The 25,231-nt window shown below is 44.0% G+C and overlaps 3 protein-coding genes and 1 long non-coding RNA gene across 7 annotated transcripts in view; 1 reads left to right on the forward strand and 3 right to left on the reverse strand.

Moving 5' to 3' along the window:
- Positions 1 to 1,047, reverse strand: part of LOC118507535 (ABC transporter G family member 23) — a 42,633-nt gene extending 41,586 nt beyond the window's left edge. The window contains exon 1 of one of the 3 annotated variants that reach the window (XM_036046107.1): positions 891 to 1,047. The gene's annotated coding sequence lies outside the window, so the exon portion shown is untranslated. Of the gene's footprint in view, positions 1 to 514; positions 796 to 890 lie in introns of those variants that run through there. The other 2 variants (XM_036046110.1, XM_036046108.1) reach the window with 2 other exon arrangements.
- Positions 1,048 to 3,881: 2,834 nt separating this feature from the next.
- LOC118507539 lies at positions 3,882 to 4,830 on the forward strand. The gene is made up of 3 exons (XR_004905663.1): positions 3,882 to 4,023; positions 4,080 to 4,718; positions 4,799 to 4,830. It is a non-coding gene; the product is annotated as an uncharacterized LOC118507539 (long non-coding RNA).
- A 420-nt stretch (positions 4,831 to 5,250) lies between these two features.
- LOC118507538 (cilia- and flagella-associated protein 58) lies at positions 5,251 to 9,167 on the reverse strand. 2 transcript variants are annotated; one of them, XM_036046116.1, is made up of 8 exons: positions 8,553 to 9,167; positions 8,134 to 8,483; positions 7,430 to 8,056; positions 7,240 to 7,367; positions 6,597 to 7,174; positions 5,814 to 6,530; positions 5,535 to 5,751; positions 5,251 to 5,454 (listed from the first exon to the last, which is right to left on the reverse strand). In XM_036046116.1, exons 1-7 carry the CDS (start codon positions 8,673 to 8,675, stop codon positions 5,581 to 5,583), a joined length of 2,694 nt encoding a protein of 897 aa, XP_035902009.1. In that variant the 5' UTR covers positions 8,676 to 9,167; the 3' UTR covers positions 5,251 to 5,454; positions 5,535 to 5,580. The 2 variants fall into 2 exon arrangements, with proteins under 2 accessions (XP_035902009.1, XP_035902008.1); XM_036046115.1 differs by having other exon boundaries at positions 5,251 to 5,751.
- Positions 9,168 to 9,602: 435 nt separating this feature from the next.
- LOC118507537 (lateral signaling target protein 2 homolog) lies at positions 9,603 to 24,843 on the reverse strand. The gene is made up of 4 exons (XM_036046114.1): positions 23,984 to 24,843; positions 14,632 to 14,772; positions 12,310 to 14,555; positions 9,603 to 11,919 (listed from the first exon to the last, which is right to left on the reverse strand). The coding sequence occupies exons 1-4, from the start codon at positions 24,017 to 24,019 to the stop codon at positions 10,959 to 10,961; spliced, it is 3,384 nt and encodes a 1,127-aa protein (XP_035902007.1). The 5' UTR covers positions 24,020 to 24,843; the 3' UTR covers positions 9,603 to 10,958.
- Between the last annotated feature and the right edge of the window lie 388 nt (positions 24,844 to 25,231).

Consider the following 25,231-nt stretch of genomic DNA (forward strand, 5'->3'; position numbering starts at 1 on the left):
CTCGCGCGGTCGCGAAGATTACTTATGTTTTTGTTTTGCGTTCTCACTTTTGGACGCACTCAACTGCTTTGGAGCGCGCCCGTTCGTTTTCGTCGCTTGAGAGTTTTTCGGTACGTTGAAATCTTCACGGTCACGCAGCACCTAAACGATGTTCTTTGTGGTACTTTTTTCCTTAAAACACCGACATCTGGCAAGCACCTTTTTAGCGAGAGGCGTCAAATTAAGGCAGGAAGCAACATTGGTGTCGAACAACGCGTTAGAGCGAACCTTGAGCCACCGCAATAGACGGAGGATGGTCTGAAGTTGAATTTTCTTTGAAACGCGATCACACACTCCAACGAAGACCCCAAGAAGTCCAACGATCTTTAGCACTGCACTTGACACCAAATATTTAGAGTAACCTCTTTTTTCGGACCAGTATGAGTGGGTTGTTGTGGTTAATGTCGTACACAGAGAGTTAGCACCAAGAGCAAAGCTTCTTTTTCGTGTGCTTCATCTCGTGCACTGCACTCACTTTCTTTTGTGCCGTATTTTCGGATATGTGTGTTTATTTTCTCCGGCCTGCTTTCGTCTGATCGCTAACCGCGTTCAAGTTCACGGCACGCGATTGTGGCTCTCTTCACTCAACACACGCACTCTCTTTCGATCTCTGCATCGCTCGGCCTGCTCTCTGCCTTTCTCTGCTTAAATATAGCAAAAGTGTGTTCGGCAAAGCTGACTAGAAATGTATGTTGCATCCATAGCTCAATTTTCTTCACTGCTTGATTCGATCCTACAAACCAATCCAACTTTAACTTAAACTTTTAACATTAAAAGAAGCTTCATTATTAGTTAAACAAAATCTCCAACAACTCGAACAAAATGTAAGGAAGGTTTGTTGTTTATATTACGTTTCAAATTATAGAGCACACACACAGACACCAAAACAGCACAAGGGATCGCGAGTCGACGGAAAGACGGAAAACACTTCATTCACCTACGGCGACTAGAAACGCAATAAACCTGCCAGACCGGTGGAGATCGCATTCGTAGACGATCTATAGTCGCTATAGGCCTTCGGAACGGCTAGGTGCTCACCGCGGCGCTGATTCGTACCGAAAACAATCCACCAGGTTCATCGAGGGAGACTCACGCGTGTGGTATGCGTGTGTTGCACTTTAGCGTAATCGGACGGAAAAAGGCAAAGAAGTGGAGAACAGTTTCGTTACGATTTGCATAGTGGATCAAAACTCTATAGGTCAAAACGATGCGTAATAGTTAGCATATATTGAGAAAACAGATAACTTCTTAAAGTATAGAGCTTATTGAATATAAATAAGAAAATCTTCATTTTGTAAAATTTTGCTGAAAGAAGTTTAGGCCAAACGAACGTCCGAAAGAAACCTTTTCCCATAGTGCAGTGAGCATTTCTGATTTCACTGCCAGTCTCTAGCCTAGGCATGGCTGCGCCAAAGCAGCGCGTTTGAGTCACTCACTGGACCCACTGTAACGATGAGCGAGTTCATCATCATCATCGGGAAAGCGGGCGTCTCCATCGGAACCAATGCATTCGTGCGTCCGTTCTCATGTGTCAAGGGTTCGTCGCTTAAATTTTTCTTCCAATGCCAATCGCGTTGGGCAATCAAACGAAACGATGGTGGTTTGTTTAATCGTTTCCATTTTCTATATCCACCGTTTGACCCTGCGCCCGGGTTCGATCAACCGTTGGTGGATGATCTCATAATTTTCTACAACAGTATTTCGATAATAGAAAACACATCAGAAAACACATTGTGACATTCGAGGCTCGCGAGTAGAAATGGCCGGGCACCGTTCTCCGGTTTGAAGGTGGAGACCAAAACATTATCGTTTGTGTAAAACAAACATTCCATCTGCATTGCGTTGCCTCACAGCTGAGCCTTATCTCACAACTCGTTCGTCCCATCCGGCCCGCAGGTCGATTGGGGTGCTAATCTAAAATTAATATATCGCCTCCCTTTCGACAACAACTTACACACAGATGGACACGCTATCCTTGAAAGTTGTTTTAACGGGCCTCAAGTTTAACAATCGCCCTGATTGACCGTGAAAATCTAATGGAGTTAGGATCGAAATCCGAACGGATCGGAAATGCGCGCAATTGACTGCTGTCGATGGATCATATTCGGCTTCGTTCACCAAAAAGTTTATTACTAAACTAGCGAACATGACAATACGGCATCTGTCCGTAGTAATCAATAAATGAAATAAATAAACTAGCGAACCAAATATGCTGGCTCGCACAAAGGTAATTGAATCATCAGGAAGTCTAATGTTTGACATTGTTGTCCAAACTGTATCGATCACAACAATGGGCTGGTTTAAAAGTATGCGCCTTGCTAGACGAATAGTGTGCCTACAGATATAGAAATTTAATGATGCCGAGTCGATATTTCAGGCCGATAAGTTAAACTGTGTACTCTCAACTAATCAGCAGACATGCGTGAGAAATGTGTTTAATTGTAATGCGTCAGCATTGCTTGAGCATGCCCAGGCCTTGCAGGGCGGCCATTTTATCATCTGCTATCACGCTCTCCTCCTTTCGTTCCCTCAAACTGATCGTCCACAGATCGGCCGCTTGTGCTCGCAAAACTAACATAATCGGCTACGTTGATCGTCGGTTGATTGTAACCACCGGTAAGCATGCGTTCGTCGAGTGAAAAACAAGTGCATCCACATTCGATGGCTTGCGCGAGCCGGTGCAGTGGCGGTTGCGTCTTCCGTGTTACGTGACATGGACAAACTCGATGCACCGGTGCTCTTTCCACCCCATCGATGATGCAGTGCACCGTCTCGCTCTGGCTCGGTGTGTAATAACTGAACGCATGTTTTAGTGTACGTTACCTACCTCGTACACACCACTCTAGCGAAAGAACCTGCCAGGTAGGGAATAGGCCGTACGTTCGACAGATACTTAGTAGCATCGACAGGAACGTGAAGGAGGAGTAGCTACAGTGACGGATAGAAAAATAAAATCACCTCAACTTTATAAAAAAAAAACACAAAAACAATGGTTGGTCTCTTGGTTTATAGAAAGTTTAGACTTCGTTCATTGACCTCTAAACTTCATTGGCGATATCAGATGCCAATAATCTTACATTTATAATTTCTCAGATTGGTGCTCGATGAATTTTCTTTCAATGTGTGGCGATAAGTTCCGAATGCATCACAGACTCTCGGACTCTAATTCCGAATGACCAAAGATTTTAGCGATCCAATAAAGACCCTCTCCAGTAGTTTGTTGCATCGATACCAGAATTTATGGCCATGAATTCATTATTGGATCAATCGGCTTGAACCTAAGAATTTCAACAACTAGGCTTTAACATTTGCTAACTATTATTCGGGATCCAAACATCATTCAAACAGGATCCAAGCAGACGTAATTGTCAGGTTCTATTAATGGCAACATTTCTAAAAGGCAAAATAGAGATTTTTATAAACTTTACATTATTAAACCTAATGAGGCGAACTGTGCTGAATGGATGTGCCAAATAATTTTATGAAAAAATATCTATTTTATACTGGATGTTTAAGTAATCGATTGATTTTATACCTTAGTTCAAGATATAAGGAAGATACTATTGATTTAATCAAGACCTCTCATCAATGACATTGGGGATACCATTTAAATTTTAGCATTTTTTAAAGTATTCTGACTCCACTTTCTTCTTCACGGTTATTTTGAAAGCTGTTTTATAATATTTTGTTTTTGTTTTTTATTCACATTTTATATTCAAAAGATTAGGTAATTTCTTAATAAAAACAAAATTACGACAGAAGTATAATCAATTGCTGAAGCTTTTCCATATTTTGGAACGGTTATACCTACAGAAAGTATCGGAAGCAGTAGTTTTGATGTTCGATTGTAAGGTGATCTTATTGTCATGTCGATCACTGTAGGCGCAGTTGCGAGAAATCTAATCTGGCCCTTCTCCCTCAAACAGGGTTTGGTTGACAAATCGATTATACAATCAACCGCTCCAGCAGACGCAAGCCGGTCTGGTAAGGAGATCTACGCTACGCATCTACACTACACTAACGATAGAATGTACTTTCAGCGACAACAACTATCAAACCATCTGCAGAACGAAACCAAACTTTTCGATATGAGACTAACTCCCGTGCTCGTACACATCATGCATAATTTGCGGTATGAACATGAGAAATGCAAAAGGTCGTAAGGTGGGGTCAATGCAAAGGCTTTACGATTCATGTGACACTTGGAAACGGCTTGCAAAAGGTGATGTTAAAGATCTGTATATTACCTTCATTTCTGTAGCAGCAATTGCAGCAAAACCACGATCGTCTAGTGGCTAGTGGTAGCTTTCTGCTATTTCGTATCGGATCGGCACAACAGGTTTTCTTATTAACAGATTCTAAAAAAGCGTTGCCACTCTACACAACCACCTAACCCGGTGGACCCACACCCCAGGCAGCAAGGACACGTGGATCGCAACGAGTGGGGTGGAGACATCCCCAACAGATGACGCACGGCCAAGGCTATATATAGAGAACGTTTCCGAAGCACGATGCGATGCGGCGACTACTATTATTGCGTTTGATAATGAAAAATATGACGAATGGCAATGTCCAGGCGATCATTGCGAGCATTGCGCGAACGGCGAAAAGACCTTCACCAAGGCGGGGCAATGTACGTTGGGCTTTTCCAATGTGCGGGGTTTAAATCCACCACCAAGGTACGTCGTTGGGGGCTCTGGATCAAGGCAGAGAAAACCTGTTTGCGCGAAGATTCATTGTTCGTTTCCTTGCATTCCAGGTCGCGCATAAAACGTTGTGACGGAGATGCTTGTAAGTAGCTTTCGTTGCAGAATTGCAATCAGTTTTACATTAACATTGCGCCAAGGTGGTGCAAAGCAAAAGTCTGTGTGTAGAACTCATTTGCTTGATCAAACATTTGTCTATTTCAAATGACACACCACAGATACGGGATTATCGAAAGAGCGCGTTCATCGTTCCTATGAAGTGTTGCGTTGTATGTCTTTCCTCTCAACCATCGGTATAGGGGTCGCATTGCTAGTGATTTTGCATGTTGCATCAGCTCAGAGCTAAGCGACTTCCACCCTACCATATCACGGGTAGCAAGCAATACTGGTCAGACTAATTGCCGGAAGTCTGTCAATACTAACCTTTAATCAACCACGTGGACAAAAACAAACCGTCCATACACGATTGATCAAGCATTGGAGGATTGATCAAGCAACCGTTCCGTAGACGCGCCCTATAGCTTGTGCTCACAGTTGAAAAGCACAACAATCGCGATGGTTCTGCTTACCTGTATCAGAATGCACCAGCAGGATGTTCGTTTGGACATTTGACTATAGGCGTGCGGTCGTTGTACTAATATTTATTTTCACACATCTCATATAACTCACAGCAGAGTGCTATCAGAAGGTAAGGTTCGCAATTTGTTGTCTTCGTAGAGCGGAGAAAAAAGCCACAAAAAGGTCAATATTAGCTGGGTAGTAAATCAAGCAACGTGTAGGGCGTCTCACAAATACTTTACACCGATGTTGGCTCGTTTTTTGTTGCGGTAACGGCTTAACAGATAGCCCTAAACCCAGAACCGAGCGTACGATAGCTGGAAGTGTGCGCCGTTTGGCTGGTGGTGCGAATCACGATGATATCACTGCTCGCATTGGTCCCCGCTAGGGCAGGACCATCTGCGCGATGACCGCGAATATTCTCGACAAGTTTTATTTTTTCACGTTTCTGTAATTACACCAATGGAAGAAATAATAGAATATTTTGGGGTTACTTGGGTGTTACTTTACCTCTTTCACCAATTCCTTTTTTGTTTCTAGCAGGGCCTGCTTAAGCTGTTCCAATGTGCAATCTTTCGATTTGCAGTCAAGTTCTTTGATGCGAATTTCTGCCGCCAGAGCCTTCAGTTTTTTAGTGCGCGCCGTAAGTGCCCGTTGTGTGGCAGACAGTCGTTCCTTAACCTTATGGCTTGGCAATTTTTCTACCACCTCCTTCAGTGCATCATACATTTTCTCCGATTGCTGAAGCGTTTTCTCCTGCTCGGACACGGTGACCGATTGGTAGAGTACGCGACGCTGCAACGTTTGCACCTTTACGATCAGGTCCATCTTTTCCGGATCCTTGCCGCTAAGCTTTCGCCAACGATGTACATTCATCGGGGTTAGCATTTCGTCCTCGAGGGCTCGGGCCTTCACGCGTTCCTGATTCAGCACGCGATTCAGCTGCAACACTTCCTGACGCATGTCGGCTGTATTGGCTAGGCCACGTGTCAATAGATTGCGCTGCGATCGTAGATTGCTAATTTCAATCTTCAGCAGCCGAATGTCGTCCAGTCGGTCACGGTACTGATTTTCGCCACGGTCCAGTGCCATGTTAAGCATGTTTAGCTTTTCCGTCAGATTGTTGATTTCTTCCACACGCTGGGTAAGCTGCACTTTGACGAGATCTTTTTCATTGATGGCGCCTTCCAATTGTTTTTTCAATCGCGTCATATTCGTTGCATCGTCCTAATAAAACAAAAAATAGCTTAAAATTATTCATAACAAAAACAACTCAAGTCAACTTCTACGCACCGAAAGTGTTTTGTTAAGCCGCGCATTTTCGTTCGTCTTTTCGCTCAACTCCGATTTGGAATGCTGCAAAGCGATGCTTATGTTCTGCACGTCGGTTTTGAGCGTTTGCTTTTCCTTTTCCACCTTATCGATCGTTTTGTTTGCCTTAAACAGTTCTGCCACCTTGTTGGCATTTTCTTCTTTCAGCTGATCAACCGTGCGGATTGCATTTTTCAACCGTTCCTTCAGTCCTTCGGTCTCCTTGCTGCAGGTCGTTAAATCGCGCTCGAAAATGTTGCGCTCACCACGGGTGATTTCCAGCAGATTTTGGCATTGGAACAGTTTGGCTTCACATTCTTTCAGCTTTTCGCGCAACTCTCCAATCAGATTCTGCTTGTACAGCAAATCTTCGTTCAATTGTTCGATACGATCGGACAGATTCTGAACCTCTTCCGCGTTACGGTCACGATCTTTTTCTACCTTTAACATCAAAGTTTGCTGCTTTTGTGCAGCGGCCTGGTGAGCTTTAATTTCGTTCTCCAACGTTTTCTGGTGTTTGTCGAGCAGTGTCATTTGTTCGGTTTGGTCGGTAATTGTTTCTATCGAGTGAGAAAAAGAAAAATTGTGGAATAATGTGGACAATTGCAATCGAAAACATACTCACTATTTGCCTTTACAAGATCTTTACGGACAAGATCTCTTTCGCGGAGCACAGCATCGACCTGCTTTCTGGCCATGTCGAACGACTTTTTGGAAGCATCTCGATCTTTTTCAAATGTCACGATCGTATTCCTAAAAATGAGCGTTTGTTGTACTATTCACCTGAGAACTCAAATTAGTTTATGCATACATACTTCAACTTAGCCACTTCCTGCTCTAGAGTGCCCTTCGTCGCTTCGATCGCTTGTATACGCTTCTGCAGCAACTCCCGGGTCTTGAGCAGCTTCGCATTTTCCAACCGAAATTTGTTGTTCTCGTCTTCTTTCAGTTTCAGAATGTTCACCTTGGTGTTGAACTCGTTGGTCACCTTTTCCTTCAGCTGTACCATGTTATCAAAGTCTGCCTGTGCCTTGGCCAGCTTCACCTGCGTCAGATTGTTGGTGGTCATAATGCGCTCCAGGTTGGTGCGTATAGCTGCCATCTGCATGCTCTGCTGTACGGTGGTTTTGTGGTTCGATTCTGCCAACGTTTTGAAGTGCTTTGCTTCCTCCGTTTTTGTTACTAGCTCAGCCGTCACCTCTGTGTGCTGTGTTTGCAGATTCTCCAGCTGGCGTTTGTCTCGAAAGGCTTCATTCGACGTCTCATCCAGCACCTTGTAAAGCTCCTTCACCTTCGTTTCCGACTCGAAACATTTCTGTTCCAGCTCTTCCATGTACAGGCGCTGGGTGTGCAGACGGCGATTCAGTTCTTCGACTTCCACGTACAAGCGATCCCGTTCGCGCATAATACCTTCCTTATGTTTGTTCATCGTCGAACCGACACTAAAAGATAGGTACAAAAACGTTAATACAGCACGATGTTCGCTAAATATGCTAAATATATCTTCCATGGTTCCTACTCATCATCACGATCGCCGTATCGATCACTTTCGGTGTGCAATTTCTCAAGCTTATCTCTCATTTGATTCATCGCTTCCTGCACGTTTTGCTCACGCGTCTGGGCCGCATCCGCACGTTTCCAAGCATCCTGAATTTCAGACTTCAAAGTTTGTATGGTATCTTGGTCGCGCTGAGACAGTTGCATTGCCTGCGCCACACGCCCCGAAGCAGCCGACACTTCATCTTGCATTTTGGCAATTCGGTCTTGCTCTTCGATAAGCTGTTGTCGCAAATTTTGACCCGTAATGAGCAATTTCTGAAAGTCTTCAGCCAGCCCATACTGACCATTTCCTTGTAGATCTTTTACAGTCTGCAAGGAAAATTTAAATTTTATTAAATTAACATACGAGTTAGAACATAATGTTGAAAAATTACCCACCAAGTTAGCTTTGGAGCAAAGCTCCTCGAAAAACTCATCCGTAATTTCCTTCGGAACCAGATCATCCTCAAAGGTGGATTCCGGTGCCTGCGAATCTTCCCCACTTTCCTCTATTTGATCCATTTTGATACGGTTTTTCGAGCGCTGTTACTCGTGAAGTTCACTAAAGTTAGAATAACGACCGTACCGTGCTGCGCTGGATTGGAGAGTGAAATTTTTCCTCCTCTGTGTTTTTCCAACAAACAACTGATTCCGTTGTTATGGTTCCATGGAAACTTACTGCTTCGGTTCTGGTGAGATGCAACGTGCAATGAGGTCACGCTGGTTTCTAACCTCCATATATGTGCCAAACAAGCGGAACCACAACACAGCACCAGTTCCAGACAAATAGCAACAGGTAGGACAACCGACCGGGACCGAGTTGAGTGGTGAAGAATGCACTTTTACCCGACGCAGTCAAACGGTTGCTATGTTGTTCTATGCATCCTCGATCCAAAACTACAAAGTTGACAATCAATCGTTGTGATATAAGCTTTCCACTTTTGTACACTAGAGAAAACTTTCGAAAGCTGTTATAGACCCTTATAGCTAAACATGATAATTCTGAACATGGGGAAGTTTCAAACAGTTTCCTTTTAAATGTTTTTTTTTCGTTTATATTTATTTTCTTTTCACCACATCGTACGTACGTATTCCAGTTCACTTTCGCATTAATGCAGTTGCTTACTCCAACCATAAAGAACATTCCCAATGCGTGTTTTCATATACTTTTTATTTTGTTTTATGGTATCAATTTTAAAAATATATAAAGATATCACTCAAATAATGGGGATGCTTCCTTTCCTTTCAGACACACGCAGTTCGTCCGTTCGTGCATGCATGCTTGCAAAGGGTTTTATCGTACGGACAGGATAGTTTTCTACCCATCTCGGTTCTGCTGTGCCTTGCGCCACTCCTCGCTGCCTGTTTTCGCTTTATCGTACATACCCTTTGTTTAGTTTTTGTTTTGTTTTGCTTCTTTCTGGAAACTTTTAAAGCAATAGAAAGAACTTGCCTGTTTGCAACTTTAATTCAATTAACACTATGCTTCCCCGTGCCACACGTGCAAATCACATCTGTTTTTGGCGGGAATTTTGCACACAAACACGCACACAGGAACGCGCTTCCGGCGATGAGAGTGAACATCTCATTACGGTTTCGAATATCTCGGGGGAGGATACGTACGCTTGGAATACGTTAATAATCCAAAATTTTGCTATTCAAATACAACGGTAAAACAATCGTAATAGTAAAAAAATACATATCAAACTATCATCACACCCGCGCGTGACGAAATAGGAGCAAACACAGGTGGTACGTACACAGTAAAGCTCGCGCTCATAATTAGACTAAATGACTAAATCTTATTCTCCATGCATTTCAAAACCTCCACGCACCCCACCCGAAAATGCGAAAAAGAAACTGGCGTACATTTTCAAACCATTTGCACAAATCGTACGAGTAAAACCGAGTCTTTACTTTTGTCTAAGTTTTTCGTATAGCAGCGAGCCGGAAGGATGCTCATTCTCCGGTGATTTTGTTTTTTTTGCTTTGTTTTGGTTCTCGCTCTGCGGCTGCTGGGGAATGTGTGTTGGAGCTGAATATTAATTGGTTAATTCGTTCGGGGGATTCTCTTTTTTCCTTAATGGAATACGCGCCGCATCATACAACATTTGATACAGCAGCACTGTCTACAGCGGCATTGCACACGGGTACTGTTTGTTTGTTTTGATTTGTTTGCCTTTAATTGTTTTGAACGATTGCTCCTGTGTGTTTTGCAGGAACCGCTCTTGGTGTCATGAATTGGTCAAATGTTATGCCGTTTTCTTAACGCTTTTTTAGAAATTTTTGTTTTGTTTGAGAAAGTAATGTTACATCAGCGGTTTTCATCGCGAATGACATGAGTAAACAATTAAAATAATAGTGCGTAGATATTCTTCTGCTCGAGATAGAATTCTAGAAAACAACGCGCAAATATTTTATTTTGTAACGAAATGAACCAAAAGCATCACGACTTTCCTTTTGTAACAAAAACAAACAATCGTCCACAAACATTAGACAGAAAATAATGGGGAAAAAAAAGATAAAACACAAAATTATAAACAAGAAACATCTCTCACACAACGTGCTCTGTCCTCGGTCAAATAATGAAAGTGTATCACAAATATTGAATAAAACAAAATAGCAATTACTGAACAATAGCTTACAAAATTGTAGCTTCCACGTGTCAAAAATACAGTCAAGTAGTTAAAACAACAACAAAAAATACGAAATAAAAAAAAATAAGCACATTAAGCAACACGAAACGAAAACCATCAACCCCAAAGGTTTCGTTCATGGCTGCCGTTTTCCAACCGAAGACCGTTATTACACTCCCACCTCATGCACGTAACAATCTCGACATACGCGAACCGCTTTCGTCAGACCATATTTTGGTAGTGGTTTCGATAAATTGGAACAAACGCCACAGAACACTCCGCCGCAGTTGCGACAATGATGTCTTCTGCGAAACGGTGTAAAAGCCGACGCACAAGACATACACCGTGGGGCATCACAGTCCGGGATCCACCTTGGTGGCTCTTCCGGCATCCTGCGCTGAGATGACAGATGTTGCTGCTGCTGCTGCTGCTCTACGTGTAAATCTCGCCCGGATGAGGATGTGGTGGTGTTGGCGTGGTGATTGCTGCCACCATTACTATTGCTATTGCTTGGACTGCTTGGACTGCTGCGACTGCGGCCATAGTCGCTTTTGGACCCGCTTGCACTGTGCCTACGCGTACCGGTCGATGGTTTCCCACCCTCGACGACAATGCACGCTTCACTTAAACTAACGCTACGTTCCTGGGCCGTGCGCCCACCTCCGGCACTATTGCTGTGACCGCTGTTTGGTCCACCAACCGATACCGGGGACGATGCCACGACCGATACGGAAACGTTCACCGTCACGTTGCTGGTTTCTACGCTGGCCGTACGGCGTACGGGTGATGAGTCACCGGACGATGCAAACACCGAATCCTGCTCGGGGTTTGCTTCCTCGGCGGAGTAGATGCTTTGACTTGAGCCACCGCTATGGTTCTGCTGGTCCGCCGTAATAACGTCTTGTTCGCTAGCGCGGAACTCGAACAAATCGGACGGGTTTTGGTGGTTATCCTTCGATTCCACCTCGTGCGCATTCGCTTCCGGAGGCTCCTCTGGCTCGGGCGGGGACGAATTCATGATGAATACGCTTCTCAGCATTTTTCGCAGATCGGCCGCAAAGTTTGTTTGTAATTGATCTGCCACACCCGCGATGCACACAAACAGACGATGTAGAAGGTTTTCAGTTGTTCTGAAATTGAAACGAAAAGGGGAGATTTTAAAAGCTTAAATTAAATAGTATGATCGACTTTTACTGCGAAAGAGGAATAAAACATAAATCTTTAGCTTAGCTTTTCTAGGGCATTTTAGATGATAGAACAAACAAATTATTAACTATTAGTTTAACACCGACCATCAAAACTCAACACAACAAAAACATGACGCATAATAATCGGCGGCAGATGATACAAAAATTGTACCACATGATAGCATTAAGCTATATTAAGGATGGCAGTATGGCCTAGAACATGTTGTCTGCAGAATTTCAGTTTTCATCTGGTGCTTTTACTTCGATAGTCGCTTATTTTGTTCTATTATCTCAAAAACCTGTACGCAGCTTCCATTCATCGCGTACACTTACTGGAAATTATTTCGACCGGCCGCTCTGATGGCTAGTGCTACCTCCTGCGCATCACTGCATTCGCTCTGCGTCGGTGATGTATCACAGCTGGAGGACGAACTGCGCTGATGCTGCTGATGCTGCATTCGGCTATGGCGGGCACTTCCGTTCGTTGCGTTACTGTTGCTGGTGGTAGTCGTGCTGGCAACCGAGCTGGTAGCTTCTGTCGCCGCAGAATAGGAATGATGGTGATGGTGGTGGTGATGGTGATGATGATGCTGGTGAGATTGAGGTTTGCGGTACGCCGAGGACGTCGATGTTGATGTTGATGCTCGCGGCCGATGGTGGCTCGGCTTGCGATGATTATTATACTGCGGTTGTTTCGTTTGGCTGGAGCTTGGCCGGCCAGAGATGTCTTTGGCATCATACAGTTTGTAGTCCTTCTGCGAACCACCCAACACGAATTTAATGTCTGCCGCACTCTTCTTCTCATCACCCTCCTCTTCCTCATCCTCATCATCATCGGCATCCACATCGTCAGCCCCATAAACATCCGCTTCCTCCTCATCGTCGCTCGAAGATTCGCTGATTTCAGGAGGCTTGTGCAAGCTGCCGACACTTCTCGAACGGTTACGTACGGATTTGCTAGCATTACTTTCCGCTGAAACTACCGTCGACAATGGTGCATCGTCAGCATTAAGCTTCGGTTCCACCGTATTCTCTGCCACCGTTCGTTCCGTTTCAAGTTCCGGCGACATATCCGTGCTGTGACTTGCCGTCCCATGTCCAGAATCTGAGTCCACCAGCTTCTGCTGTTCACCGCCGGGATTTGTTGCACCGGTAAGGATGCTATCGATGTTGGCTTGTGTCGATGGCGAGCCAACGTCCGCACCAAGTAACCGTAGCTCGTCGTCCGTCGCAATGAAACTGTCCGTAAGTGGTGCCTCATTTGTCTGTAGTAGATTTCCAAAGTTGGTGTTTGGTATCAGGTATCCCGAGGCACAGTCTGTAGTAACGAGCCCATCCTTCAGTTCCGGATCGTTGTCATCTTCGTCGTCCTCGTCATCCTCGTCGACATCATCATCTTTATGAATGTGATTGTTATTGTCTTCTTCTACCTCCGGCTCTATCTCCTGCTGCACTACTCCCGTGTCTCTACCGTAGCTGACTGTTTTCGAACACTGTCGCAAATGCCTTTGATTGTGCTGATTCTTTGCTCTGCTGGTGCTACAGCACTCGGTGTTGATGCCATTGCTTCCACTTCCATTCAGTTCGCCTCCCGCGCTGCTTGTGGTCACCTCAAAACCTTGACTAACTACATGCACACCACCTTCATCACCATCGTTGACGTTCGTCTTCCCATCGCTGGCGTTTGTCGTAGTGATGGTCGTCGTTGTTACAATGACCACATGCTCTTTGCTTTCGCCGACTGGCTCGTGCGCATCAATGTCTCCCCGCACATTTTCACTGGCACCAGTATCGCCACCTGCTCCACCGCCATTCTTTTCATCACAGATCAATTGTTCGCTCGCACTGATTTCTTCGTTAGTGCAGAGCAGCTTTTCAAGCTGGTACAGCTCGTGCTTTGTCAGCGTGTGCAACAGATCACGCATCTTTATGAGCAGCTTACGGAAGGGTCGAAATATCTCCGAAATGTTATCTGCCGGCTGATCCATATTCAGGGGCCCATCGCGAAAGATCACCAACCCGGCGATAATCGCCAACCGAGGAATGGAAAACATTAGCGCTGGATCGTACGAATCCACCTGTTCCTGGTCGAGCAGCCCAATCTTTAGCGCCCGCTGGAGCGTTTCCGAGAACAGTACGCATATCAATTCTTGCATTTCGTACTCCTGTTTCGTTTTCACCTGCACCATTGCACTGACGTACACCAGCTCGAACTCCGCAAACAGGCGGTCGAATATCTTGAGACTTTCGTACAGCTGCTCCGTTGCAGCATCGTTGAAGTCGAGCCGCAATGTTGGACTGTTCGGGGTGTTATTGCGAAGGCACTGCTCTCGTAGGCGATTCCGCACAATCTCGAGACTTTTGGTAACCGCTTTTGCGAGCGGACGCATCTTCGCCGACTCGGCCTCGCGGTTCAGTATCGACGAGCCGGCTGCTAAACACTCCGCGCCGAACCACAGCTGCCCGGCGAGGCTTTCCTGCAGCACCTCTTCGGGAAATTTCACTCGAAAGGCACGCTGTGCACGATCGTCACCGAGCAGTTCGTCCATGATTTGATTGGTGATCGCCAAAACGCGGTCCTAAGGTGGAAAACAGAAGACAAAGTATATTACTATGGTGCTACTTTACGAATACATTCGGCGGATTGATCCATACCTGTCCCTGACGAAGTCGGCTAACAAGTCGTGTGCAACGAACGGGCTCGGCCCTTCCATCGAAACTGTCCAGCTCGCTGGCAATCGCTGTCAGCGCACGATCAGCATGGTAAAATCGTGCCAGAAGCGATTTGTCGTCGGCCTGTGGATAAAGAAAAAAAAGGTACATGTAGTATCCCCAATTAAAATCATGCCATGAAGTTAAGATTTTAGCACCAAAAATAAGAAACCTGGAAGTAAACCAGACAACACTTTATGTAGCACTTTACATAACGCTTCTGCCACAATATGTTTCATTTTTTTAAATTACATGCCAAAACACCAACACATCCCATGGCCGGTATAAATGATGCATGGACATTGTATTGCTGCTTTTGCACCAAACAGTGCCAAACGCACACACGATTATGCTTTATTTCGTAGGTACGATTATGATCGAGTAAAACGGACCTAGCGCACCACCTACAATGCGCAGTGTTACGCTCGAAGACTGTTGTCTCAAACGGTAGATTTGATAGTCGACACGGTACGCTACGGATTGTGCACAGGTTAACACATATTTCGCTCAAAACGAAAACTGTACCGAGTGTGGCAAATTTGGTTCATATACAATAGGGAAAAGATAGCAGGAGATAGCAAGGTGGGTAATGGTAGGTAGCAGGGAATGGGCCGTTTGAGCCGTTAGCAAACAAACGGTGTTTTACAACCTGCCAGAAATAATAATCAACGATCATCATCGACCCGTTTCGTGCCGCGGTACATTCGACCATTGCAGCAAAACAACTACGGACTACGCAATTCGCCAACGATTGTATTCATTGATTTCCTTCCTATATCTGGACTGGGCTGGCAAATCATGTAATATGCTCATTAGTCTTTGAAACTACGGCGTGAAGCAGTCATACTTAAAATAAAAATAACAATAAATAAGATAGTATCACTTATTATTAATTCAATTATTTATAGAGGCTTTGGGTCTTTGAGACCTCATTCACCTCTTTATTAGTCCTCGAAGAATAGCAGTTAGAAGGATAAAATAGAAATGAAAGTTGTATCAAGCGCATTTAGCAAAGTAAGTTAACCTGCTTAATTACAGCTTCAACCGGGCGAACATGCCGGGTAGATGGGGCATCCAAGGTGGAACAAAAACTTTTTACAAGCTCAATGGGTTTCTTACGACCTCCACATTCCAGTTTCCATCATTCTGGCCAAGGTGGTAGTTTTTACGATAAGAAGCTAACAGGAACAGACAACTTTCTCCTCTTTTTCCATTAGTTCCGGTTATACAAAAATGGTTGACTCCTGAGCTTACTGTAACGGGCACGTTACTGCTCTGTGGCTTTAATCTTGGCCCAACAATGACTCAATTTCTCTTCCGCTTTTGATTGTTTTAACTCACTCATGTATCTGGATCATATTTTTAAACGTTGCTTTTAAAATGCATTTGAGAGGGAATTAAATTTCTTTCATAATGCTGAAGTAACGTTGTTGACAGTAGATTGTGCAGGCTTAACATACTAAACCAAAGCACACACGTACATTCATACAAAGACCGTAATCAATAGCACGTGCATGTCAAATACTTGATCCCCGATGAAGGTTTGAGTTGATTATTTTAACAGTGTATCACTCCATACTAACGATCCGAGGTCTCATTTTCTTCCACGTGATCTTAGGGCGACAGCGGCGCCGGTCTTCACACGGCAGGGCCATGGTTCAAATACCATCCTTGACCGCCTTCCCGTACCGTACGTTAGGCTGACTACTTTACTACGGGTAAAATCAAGTCACAGAAAGCTAAAAATGGCAGGCCGAAACCTCTCGAGGTTGTAGTCCCAAGGAGGAAGAAGGAAGATCTTAGGGCCACTCAAATGCAGTAACTATATACAAGTTAAAATCGACAGTTTCAATATTTTAAAATGGCTCTCGAAATATTGAAGTTATTATCAAGAAATCGGCGATTTCCTTTTCTTTGACAGAAAAAATGCACCATTCACTGTAATGCTTATAACTTTTTTTTACCAGCTCCCCATAGCTTTTACTTTGTTTCTCACCAGTAGGAAAGAGATCCAAACTATCTCTACAACAACAAACGCCCGTTCACAAGAGTGGTGGGAAAACTTGTTCCATTACGACCACTTCTTTCGGCTGCGTTGCGTTGACCAAGGCACAACATGATGGAAAAGGAAAAAAGCTGAATCTCACCTGTCTGAAAAAAAGTTTCCACGCACACAACCTTTGCTCGTGGTCCAATGCCAAAGGCTTATGCTGCGGAGCGGATAGTAACAGGCACACGGGGTTGGGTGTATGTGGATTTACTTTCACCTTTTTACCTACGTGTGGTGGATTCCGGCAACCTGGCCGATAAATGCAACATGAACGTGATTTCTTTCGATGTGTACAGCAAAACACAGCAAAAGCGCGATATCGTAGAAGCTTTCAAGGGAGGATAGTACGATACGAAAATGTCGTGTTGTTTATAGGAACTCAGGTTTTTGGTATCGAGGAATGATCACAATATCTTCATGAAATTTGCTAGTCTCAATACGGTTCAATAAAAACACCATTATTTGTTTTCAGCGTTCATAAAAACCAAATTTTATAACGGTTTCAATACAATATTTCACTTTGATCCAACCATAGCAAATTATTCCCCTGCATTTCATATATCAAAAACCACAAATTAAACCTGCAATTTAAACTGCAATTTCCATGCAATGCAAATGTATTGTATAAACTGTCACGTTTAAAAATTTGATCAGTTTTGCTTGCAATGCCACAACGTCATCATCATCATTATCTGTGCCCGTATAGGAAATATTATGCATGCAAAAACGAAGCAGCGTTCAATTCCCAGCGCTGGGAATTACACGATAAGATACTGGGATGTCAATTGATGACTCACTACTACTACTAGTTGCAATGAAACTAATTGACCGGGCCGTGTTGCAAGTTTCTGGAAAATTACGCTGCAGTTCTAATGCATCGCAGTAAACGGCTAGTTGAAGTGCTTAAAAGTCATAAAAATAAAGGTTCGGAGCAATGAATAATAGCGAAACAAAAGAACGGCAATCAAAACAATACTCTTGATCGCACTCATCAATTGCCAAACTGATAGTCGAATCAAATGACATTGGACAAAGTGAAGATCAGAAAATCACTAACGACACTGTAAAGAAAAACGAAAGTGCTAATAACGCACCACAACAAGGAAGCCACTTTCCATTACTTTCAATTATTGAAATACCACGAATGGAAAGGGACGCATGGAGAAAACATTCCGTTACTAGGGCATGTTTCGCGACATGGTAATATCTTCCTATCCGACTGTCTAACTGTATGCATAGTGTAACAATTACACTGAAAATGAAAATGCAAACAATTACATAGGCAACAATATTGGACTAGACCAATGGTGATGACAAAGGCGTCCGATAACCGGCAATGCAGAAGAGTGGTTGCGATACACAGCACGCGTTGCAGAAGAGAGAAAAAATTAAACAAAATATCAAAACAAAGAAACAAAGCCATTTTCTCGTGCGTGGAATGTTGATGCAAAAAAAGCACCATCATTTTTGTTGTTGGACTATCTACTCATTGTACATCAGTGACGTACATCTTACTATGGAAATGCCACATCAGGATAAAAGAAAATTGTCTTTACCAGCACCCCGGACGCACAGAGACCCCAGCGGGTCCGGGGACCAGGCCGGAAAATTTGCTTCCGTCTTCCGTGCTCATGATGACCATCACCAAACACACACACGCATACATGGTCACTAGGGTACCAAGCTTCTAGCGTACACACACGGTGTGACCATATACCATCACCACATCCCTAAGCCAGCGTACTGTAACGACTGCTCTGAGCCACGGGCATAAGTTCGTTTCATCCACCGTCGTCGTTGTCGTCGTGGTATTATTATTGGCGTCGAGTCTGCCAAGGTCAACGCGCAGGAACTCGTTAGCGGCTACCGTCCGTGAAGGCGACACAATGGAAATTTATCGACGCAATCCGCGGCCGACACCAGCCGGCCGCTTGTTTGCCGACAGGCAGCCACACAGCAGTTCGGTGCTGCTTTCAAAGAGGCTTGAGGTGAAAAACTTCTCTCCACCAAGACATCAACGTGCTTGTTAGCTAGTTCCCCGGACTGTCCTCACTGACTGGTGGAATGGGTGACACTCGATTTCCACGTGCACTTTTCATCGAATAACGTGCCAGTGGAAACACGTAAAGTGGTGGTCAAAGCACATGCTACTACAGCCGCGTAATCGGTGTGACATTTATCTTTAAACGTATGCTTTTAGGAAAAAAAAGGGAAGGACAGTGTCAATGTGTCCACCACTTTCAAGGGTACGGTTGCGATGAACATGATAAGTGGATAGTAAATTAGAGCGTAAAACAATTAACCATTTAGTTCACTACTCAGAAACTTAGTGCGTAAGTGAAAGCAATGTTAATGCTGTGGATTTACTATTGCGTCCTATTTTTGTACTTGGAGCATTGGGTTTGTACAAGCTTATGTGTGTTTATTTTACGGCTATTGTTTAACCGAAAGATCTAGTACTCAGGTAGGGCTCAGATTGATTTGAGAACTTAAAAAAAAGTATTTAACTTAGCTTAATCTATATGGTAATAGAGACATGCGCATTAAATGTCTCGTAAAACGAAACATAGAGCATGTCTCTATAAACAAGTTTCTATGTCATTTAAAAAAGTAGTTCAGTTCTAGCAACACTACAAGAAGTTTTGGTTGGAAGGCTTGGAAAAGAAAGACGAAATACGTAAAGCCCTGTCATCACAATTCTAATATTTTCACTATAATTATTATAAAATTACGATTTGAAATGAAAGTCTCCAAATGGAAGTTTCACCATCGAAAAGCAGCTGTACCAAAACTTTATTTTTCTTATTTGGATCAAGAGAGTGTTTTGACATAACTGGATAACCCTCACATACGCCTTTGAGACATGGAATCTATAGAAAACTGATAAAATCATATTAGCTGCTTTCGAGAGCAAGACGGATAAAGGACCCGTATGTGCGGAAGGACAATAGAGCACAATAGACAACTATTACAATGACGATCATTACGAACTGTTTGGCGATCGTGCAGCTTTAGGTTAGACTCGCCAGGTCCTAGTGGGCTAGTCATCTCACGCGCATGGCACCGGACAATCCCACCTGTAAAGGCTTCTTAGGCCATCTTACATGGAAAGAGGAGGCTTGTTAGGCCCAAATTTAGATGGAGTGATGAAGTTGATACGCCCGTCTATAAGGCCGAGAACTTGTGCGTCAGGCCAAAATCGCGAAGCAGTTGTAGCGCCGGAAAACTAAGTTAAAATTCCAATATATAGCCGCCCGGTAGAAGATACAAGCATGTAACCTACACTGATCGGGATGAACAAATCATTCTTTGCACGAAGTTTATACACTTCCTTTTAACGTTGTGTGAATCACACAAGACGGAAGTTGTCACCAAGCAAACGATCGCTTCAGATAAAGTAGAAAACTTTACATACAAATAGAAAACACACGAGAAACGACTGTGGTGCTTCAAGCAGTTTGTTCTTACTTTCAATTCAAGTAATATCAGGACAGATCAGAAAAAAATAACATTTTTTGCAGGAGTCTTTATTCCTTTAATTCATTCTTTTATAAACTAAAATCCATGGATTAATGAATGGTTTAAAATGCGCTGCCTCTTCCGTCAGTAACATGATGTGCAAACAAACCGAAAACGATAATCGAACCCCCACATCAGTAGTTGCAAACGCACACATAAACACAACGCTGGATGGGATAACTAGCAAACAATATCTCGCGCAGTTCAGCAAAGCACGTACCCAAAGGTACGAAAAGCTTCGAACAGGTGTATTGCGTTGCAGACACCTAGTAAAAACCCGACCCGCCATGACTCGGTCCGGTCACCAGCCAGGGCGTGCATAAGTATTGACAAAAGGAGGCGCGCGCGCCATTGCAAAACCGAGCGGTGAAAAAAGCTCGATGAGACGCATTTGGACGGTCAGTTTGGGCCGTTTTTCGCATTATCAATTATGGAGGCCCGGTTCGTTTGTGCGAAGGCCTGAATAAGAAATATGACTTCAAAGCGTTACATCATCAACACACATAAGCTACCACACAACCAGCGTCCAGTGTATTTTGTTATCTGCTTTTCGACGCTAAACTTTCTCGTTTAACGTGAGTTATCGCCACCAGCTGCAGTACAATTTGGTACCGAAAATAACGTTTATTCCAAAACTTAAGGTAGAAGTAATAAGCGTCTTATTGTGGTTAACTTTACCGCACCTCCATTACTACTTCTGGATAAATTACTCATGGTTTTTCTTCTTTATTTGGCAGTTTTTTTAGTCGGAGATTTACTACCAGTGCTATAACTATAAAATAAGGGTTAATCAGGGTTTTGCAGCAAAAGGTACTCGGCAAAATCTATTCGTGATGTTCGTGCGATCTTGAAGCAGAAACAACCAGACCAGAAAAGGCCATAATGCAGAGCGTTACCTCTTGAACATACACACAAATACACCGCTGTACGGTACGGGTGGCCTCCTTTAAAGAAACCTGTTCGCTCAAAACGTACATATGTGTGGTGTTTTTGGGGTTGTGAAATAACAATCGTACCTTCTCGTATGTCGAGCAGTTTCAACATATTATTGGTCGGTAGATCACCATTATCATCATCATCATCATCATTTCCTCCCACCGCAGAACCCACAGCGGAAGCTCCTTATTAATATCATTATTGATGATCGTTGTTTGAGTGTCAGGGACAATGCGTTTGGGTTTTTGCATTACTTGAGCCTTTTTGGATCGATTATTAACATGCTTAATGATGACTTATGAATGTGTCCAGCTGAGCATTTTTAAATCCGTTTGCTCGGCTAGTTTGCTTAATGGATTATAGTTAAAGCAATTCTATCCGATGGATCTACGCAATCGAAATGCAATTGCACAATGGCCTTTGGACGCTCGGAGGACTCTTGACTAGAGCCGGCAATCAATTAGTGGGCGACATGGTTTAAAGAGAGCAGCAATTGAAGGTGTATATTAGTCTGCCTTATCAAGAATCTTTGGGAGAGAGATGAATTGACGCAGTATAAATCGGATGCCCCTTTTTGCGCACTTTGTACACTGTGTACTGTCCTCATATATTTAGGGCTCCAAACAGAGTTAATATTACTGAAAATATAAGATTAGAATGATTTTGCAATCCAATTTCGTGACGGTAAATCAAGCCATTCCCATGTTTCATTGTAGAGTATGGAAGAACCCACTTGCTTGGTTGCAGTACACATCATAGTAGGAAAAGCAATACTAACGAAGGCTCATTTCAACCGCACAAGCAAACGTACGACCTCAGCCCGGGTAAAGTCATTTAGCGTGACTAGTACTCGAGTACAGGAGCGAGTTTAACAAGCTGATAAGAAGGTTTGCCGAGAGGCCCTTTACATTCACGAGGAACCAGGGGCAGTGGGGGACGTTGTGGGGACAGAAAAAGAAAGCCTCGAACTGGAAAATTGACAACCTATTAAGTTATATAGGTTATCAACAGTCAAATATGTCCGTCGATTGTCTACTGCCCTGAGGGTTTTATTGGCTGCTGTACCAAATTCTCACTAAACTTAACAACTCACAGTAAGTAATGCGTATATTGTGAAGAGACGTGTGTACACACATTCAGTACACGCTTTGCTTGTTTGTTTAACCCCCTTTTCACGTGGCGTATAATTTATACGCAGCAATTGGTCCATGAAGGTTTTATTTACTAATAAGCCCACACACAAACACATACGATTTGGTGCCACAAGGGCAGACCGGGGCAATGCAATATTTGAATAGAATCAATAGGCAAATAAAGCCCGGTTGTAAATGTATTTTTCATTTTCAATATTTTTGTTCAAATTTGATCAATACAAACTCTGATACCGATACTAGGCACTGCACATTTTGCAAGTGATAAAAGAAAAAGGATAGGCCTGCGTTATCTCGCTATATTCCATTGATAAGATACAGATATCTGGTATGCTCTCTGCAAAACTGCAAGTGCACCGACCTAGTCTCCGCCTGCCTCATCAGGAACAGACCGACAGACAACAACAAAATCCTTGGGTGAGGTTGATGCCAGCAAAGCAAAAGGACAACAAACAACATTTAACGCAAGAGACGTTGTTGTAGGGTGCCGATTGCTTCCTGAGGTCGAATGCAATTTACCCCTTATCAAGGTCTTTCCAACACCATCAGTAACTATAGAAGATAACGGGATATCCTCCTTCAGCTTTGACTGCAATCCCTTCTGGCCGAGGGAGCGAGCTTTTGTTTGACATTTCGTACATTCCCAGCTTCCGTCCAAGTAGGCGAACGGGAAGCGCGGATAAAAACACGTGCGTTTCATAGTATGTGTTTGTGTGTGCGTACACATTTTCACTCCTTTCGCGTGTGTTTATTTATGTGGTGATAATACCAGCGCGAGACGGGCGCGCTCTGGTCGCGTCCAGACTTGCGACCAGTCGAGACAGCCCCAGAAACTGTGTTATGGCGCGTGTAGCGCCGTACCATTGTGGTCGATATAATACGTACGCAACGACGCGGACACGAAGCTTTCGAACGCCGTGTCGATGGACGTGGTGTCCGTGTGTTTTCCACTGTGTTGGTGACGCAATTCGCTCGCCGTCCAAGGCCTTCTTCTCGGTCGATTGTCGATGTCGTTCATTTGGCGGTAGCGATCCATTCATGTTTTAACACGGGTGTGAGCAGTAATGCCAAACAAAACAAAAAATGAGCATAAAATGTGTCAAATATTCATCAACGGGTACACTGTTTTCTTCGAGATTGAAGCATCTTTCCGATCGGTTTTGCCATCCCTGACACAGCATAAATGATACGCAACGCAACAAAGCACGCACACATGGAGACGCGTGGTATGAAGTGTTTCTTTTGTCTCTTTCTTTCTTACACATCTCGCTCACACCACTTTATACAGCCTTCTCTCGAACACTTCGACGTCACAGACGGGAAGGAAAACAAGAAAAACAATACTCCATTGCATTTCTGGTCGTTTCGCTGGCGCCCAGTAGTTTCGCTTTTCTTCTTCTCGGCGCAAATGAAAACGGGCCCCCTGGTCCCTTCCTCCCTTCCTCCCTTCCCCCTTCACACCCATTTCCATCCTCAACCGAATAAGGAAGTGTATGCGGAGGCAACACAAGAAAATAACATAACTGCCTCCATTTAAACTCCGAGACGTGAGAGCGAAGCACAAAAATGGTCCACCCAGCCACAAGGACGGCCGAAGAAAAACAACCAGTGTTTTCCCTGCTGTCGAGAGACAACTTACCTTCGGCTTGTTCAACCATTTCCGCAACGAATCCATTGCTGGTGCTGACTGCTACGCCCCGCGTTTGAGGTCGCTTATCAATCTGCTGCCACGGAATCCGCGGTTGGGCCCGCGTTTATGTTGCACAAAGTGGCGCTGCGTGGATACTAAAATCGTATTGTTGGCTGGAGCAGCTGCTATTCCTACTTTCTACCACCACCGACCAACCAACCGATGCAATGTGACACGGAATCGCCTGTTTTTGTTTGCCACCTTACACTGCACGCGACACACACACAGATTTGTTGTCACAGAAATGCACTTCATTCACGAAAACAAAACATACACACACAAACACACGCACACACGCACTCACGGCACGGGTGCACCAGCAGGGAGCGTAGTACGACTGTACACGACTTGCACTGCTCTAGCCGTACATCTTCGATGCCCTATGGCCAATGGAGGTAGGCAGTGACTGGCTTGGTGATGATAGGTGATTCTCGGACGACACAGTGCAACACACACGGTACTTCCGGATTCGATCACCATGGTAGGCGATTTCACTGACTCATTTTTCTCATCCCCATCATCACACTCGGACAGCGTGATGTCCCGTTTTTCGTCTGGTGGTGGTGCTAAAGCAGAATGTTTGCGTTCTGGTCACTTCACGTTTAACGTTTCTATCCCCGTTTGTGTCTTGTGGCTCACCCTGCAATGATTCACGCACTGAACGTGGAAACGTGCTTATTCACACGGGACTGATTGAAAAGAGCGAAAACCACAATGAAACTGCACAACGCACAGTGGCCGTCTGACGATTTCCCTCAAATTCGCGTTTTTTCTGCTCAGCGCCACCATCCAAGCAAGATCATCAGGCCCACACGCACACACAGGCAACCCAGTGTGTTGGACGAAGGTTTTCTTCTTCATTCGCAAGTCTGGTGTGCAGTAGTGTTGGTGAAGATGGCTGTAAATAAAAAAGTACACACAAGCCGAAGATTCCCGAAGTTGGCTGATGCGGACTCGAATTTGATGAGCTGTCAAAAAGGGCAGATTCGAACTTTTCATTTCGAAATGTAGAAAACAATTAAATTATGTTTATAAATGCGCATAATTTAAGATTCTGTGAAATGTTTTGAGCCTCTTAAAATTTTGGACATATTTGTTCTTGTTTTAGTTTGAAACAAACATATTTCTGGAATTCCTTCTTAGAATACAATAACTTGGCCAAAATATGTGATTCGTGAAGCCCACTGTTCACTAGCA

The sequence above is a fragment of the Anopheles stephensi genome, chromosome 2, assembly GCF_013141755.1.
Source record: "Anopheles stephensi strain Indian chromosome 2, UCI_ANSTEP_V1.0, whole genome shotgun sequence".
Taxonomy (NCBI): Eukaryota; Metazoa; Arthropoda; class Insecta; order Diptera; family Culicidae; genus Anopheles; species Anopheles stephensi.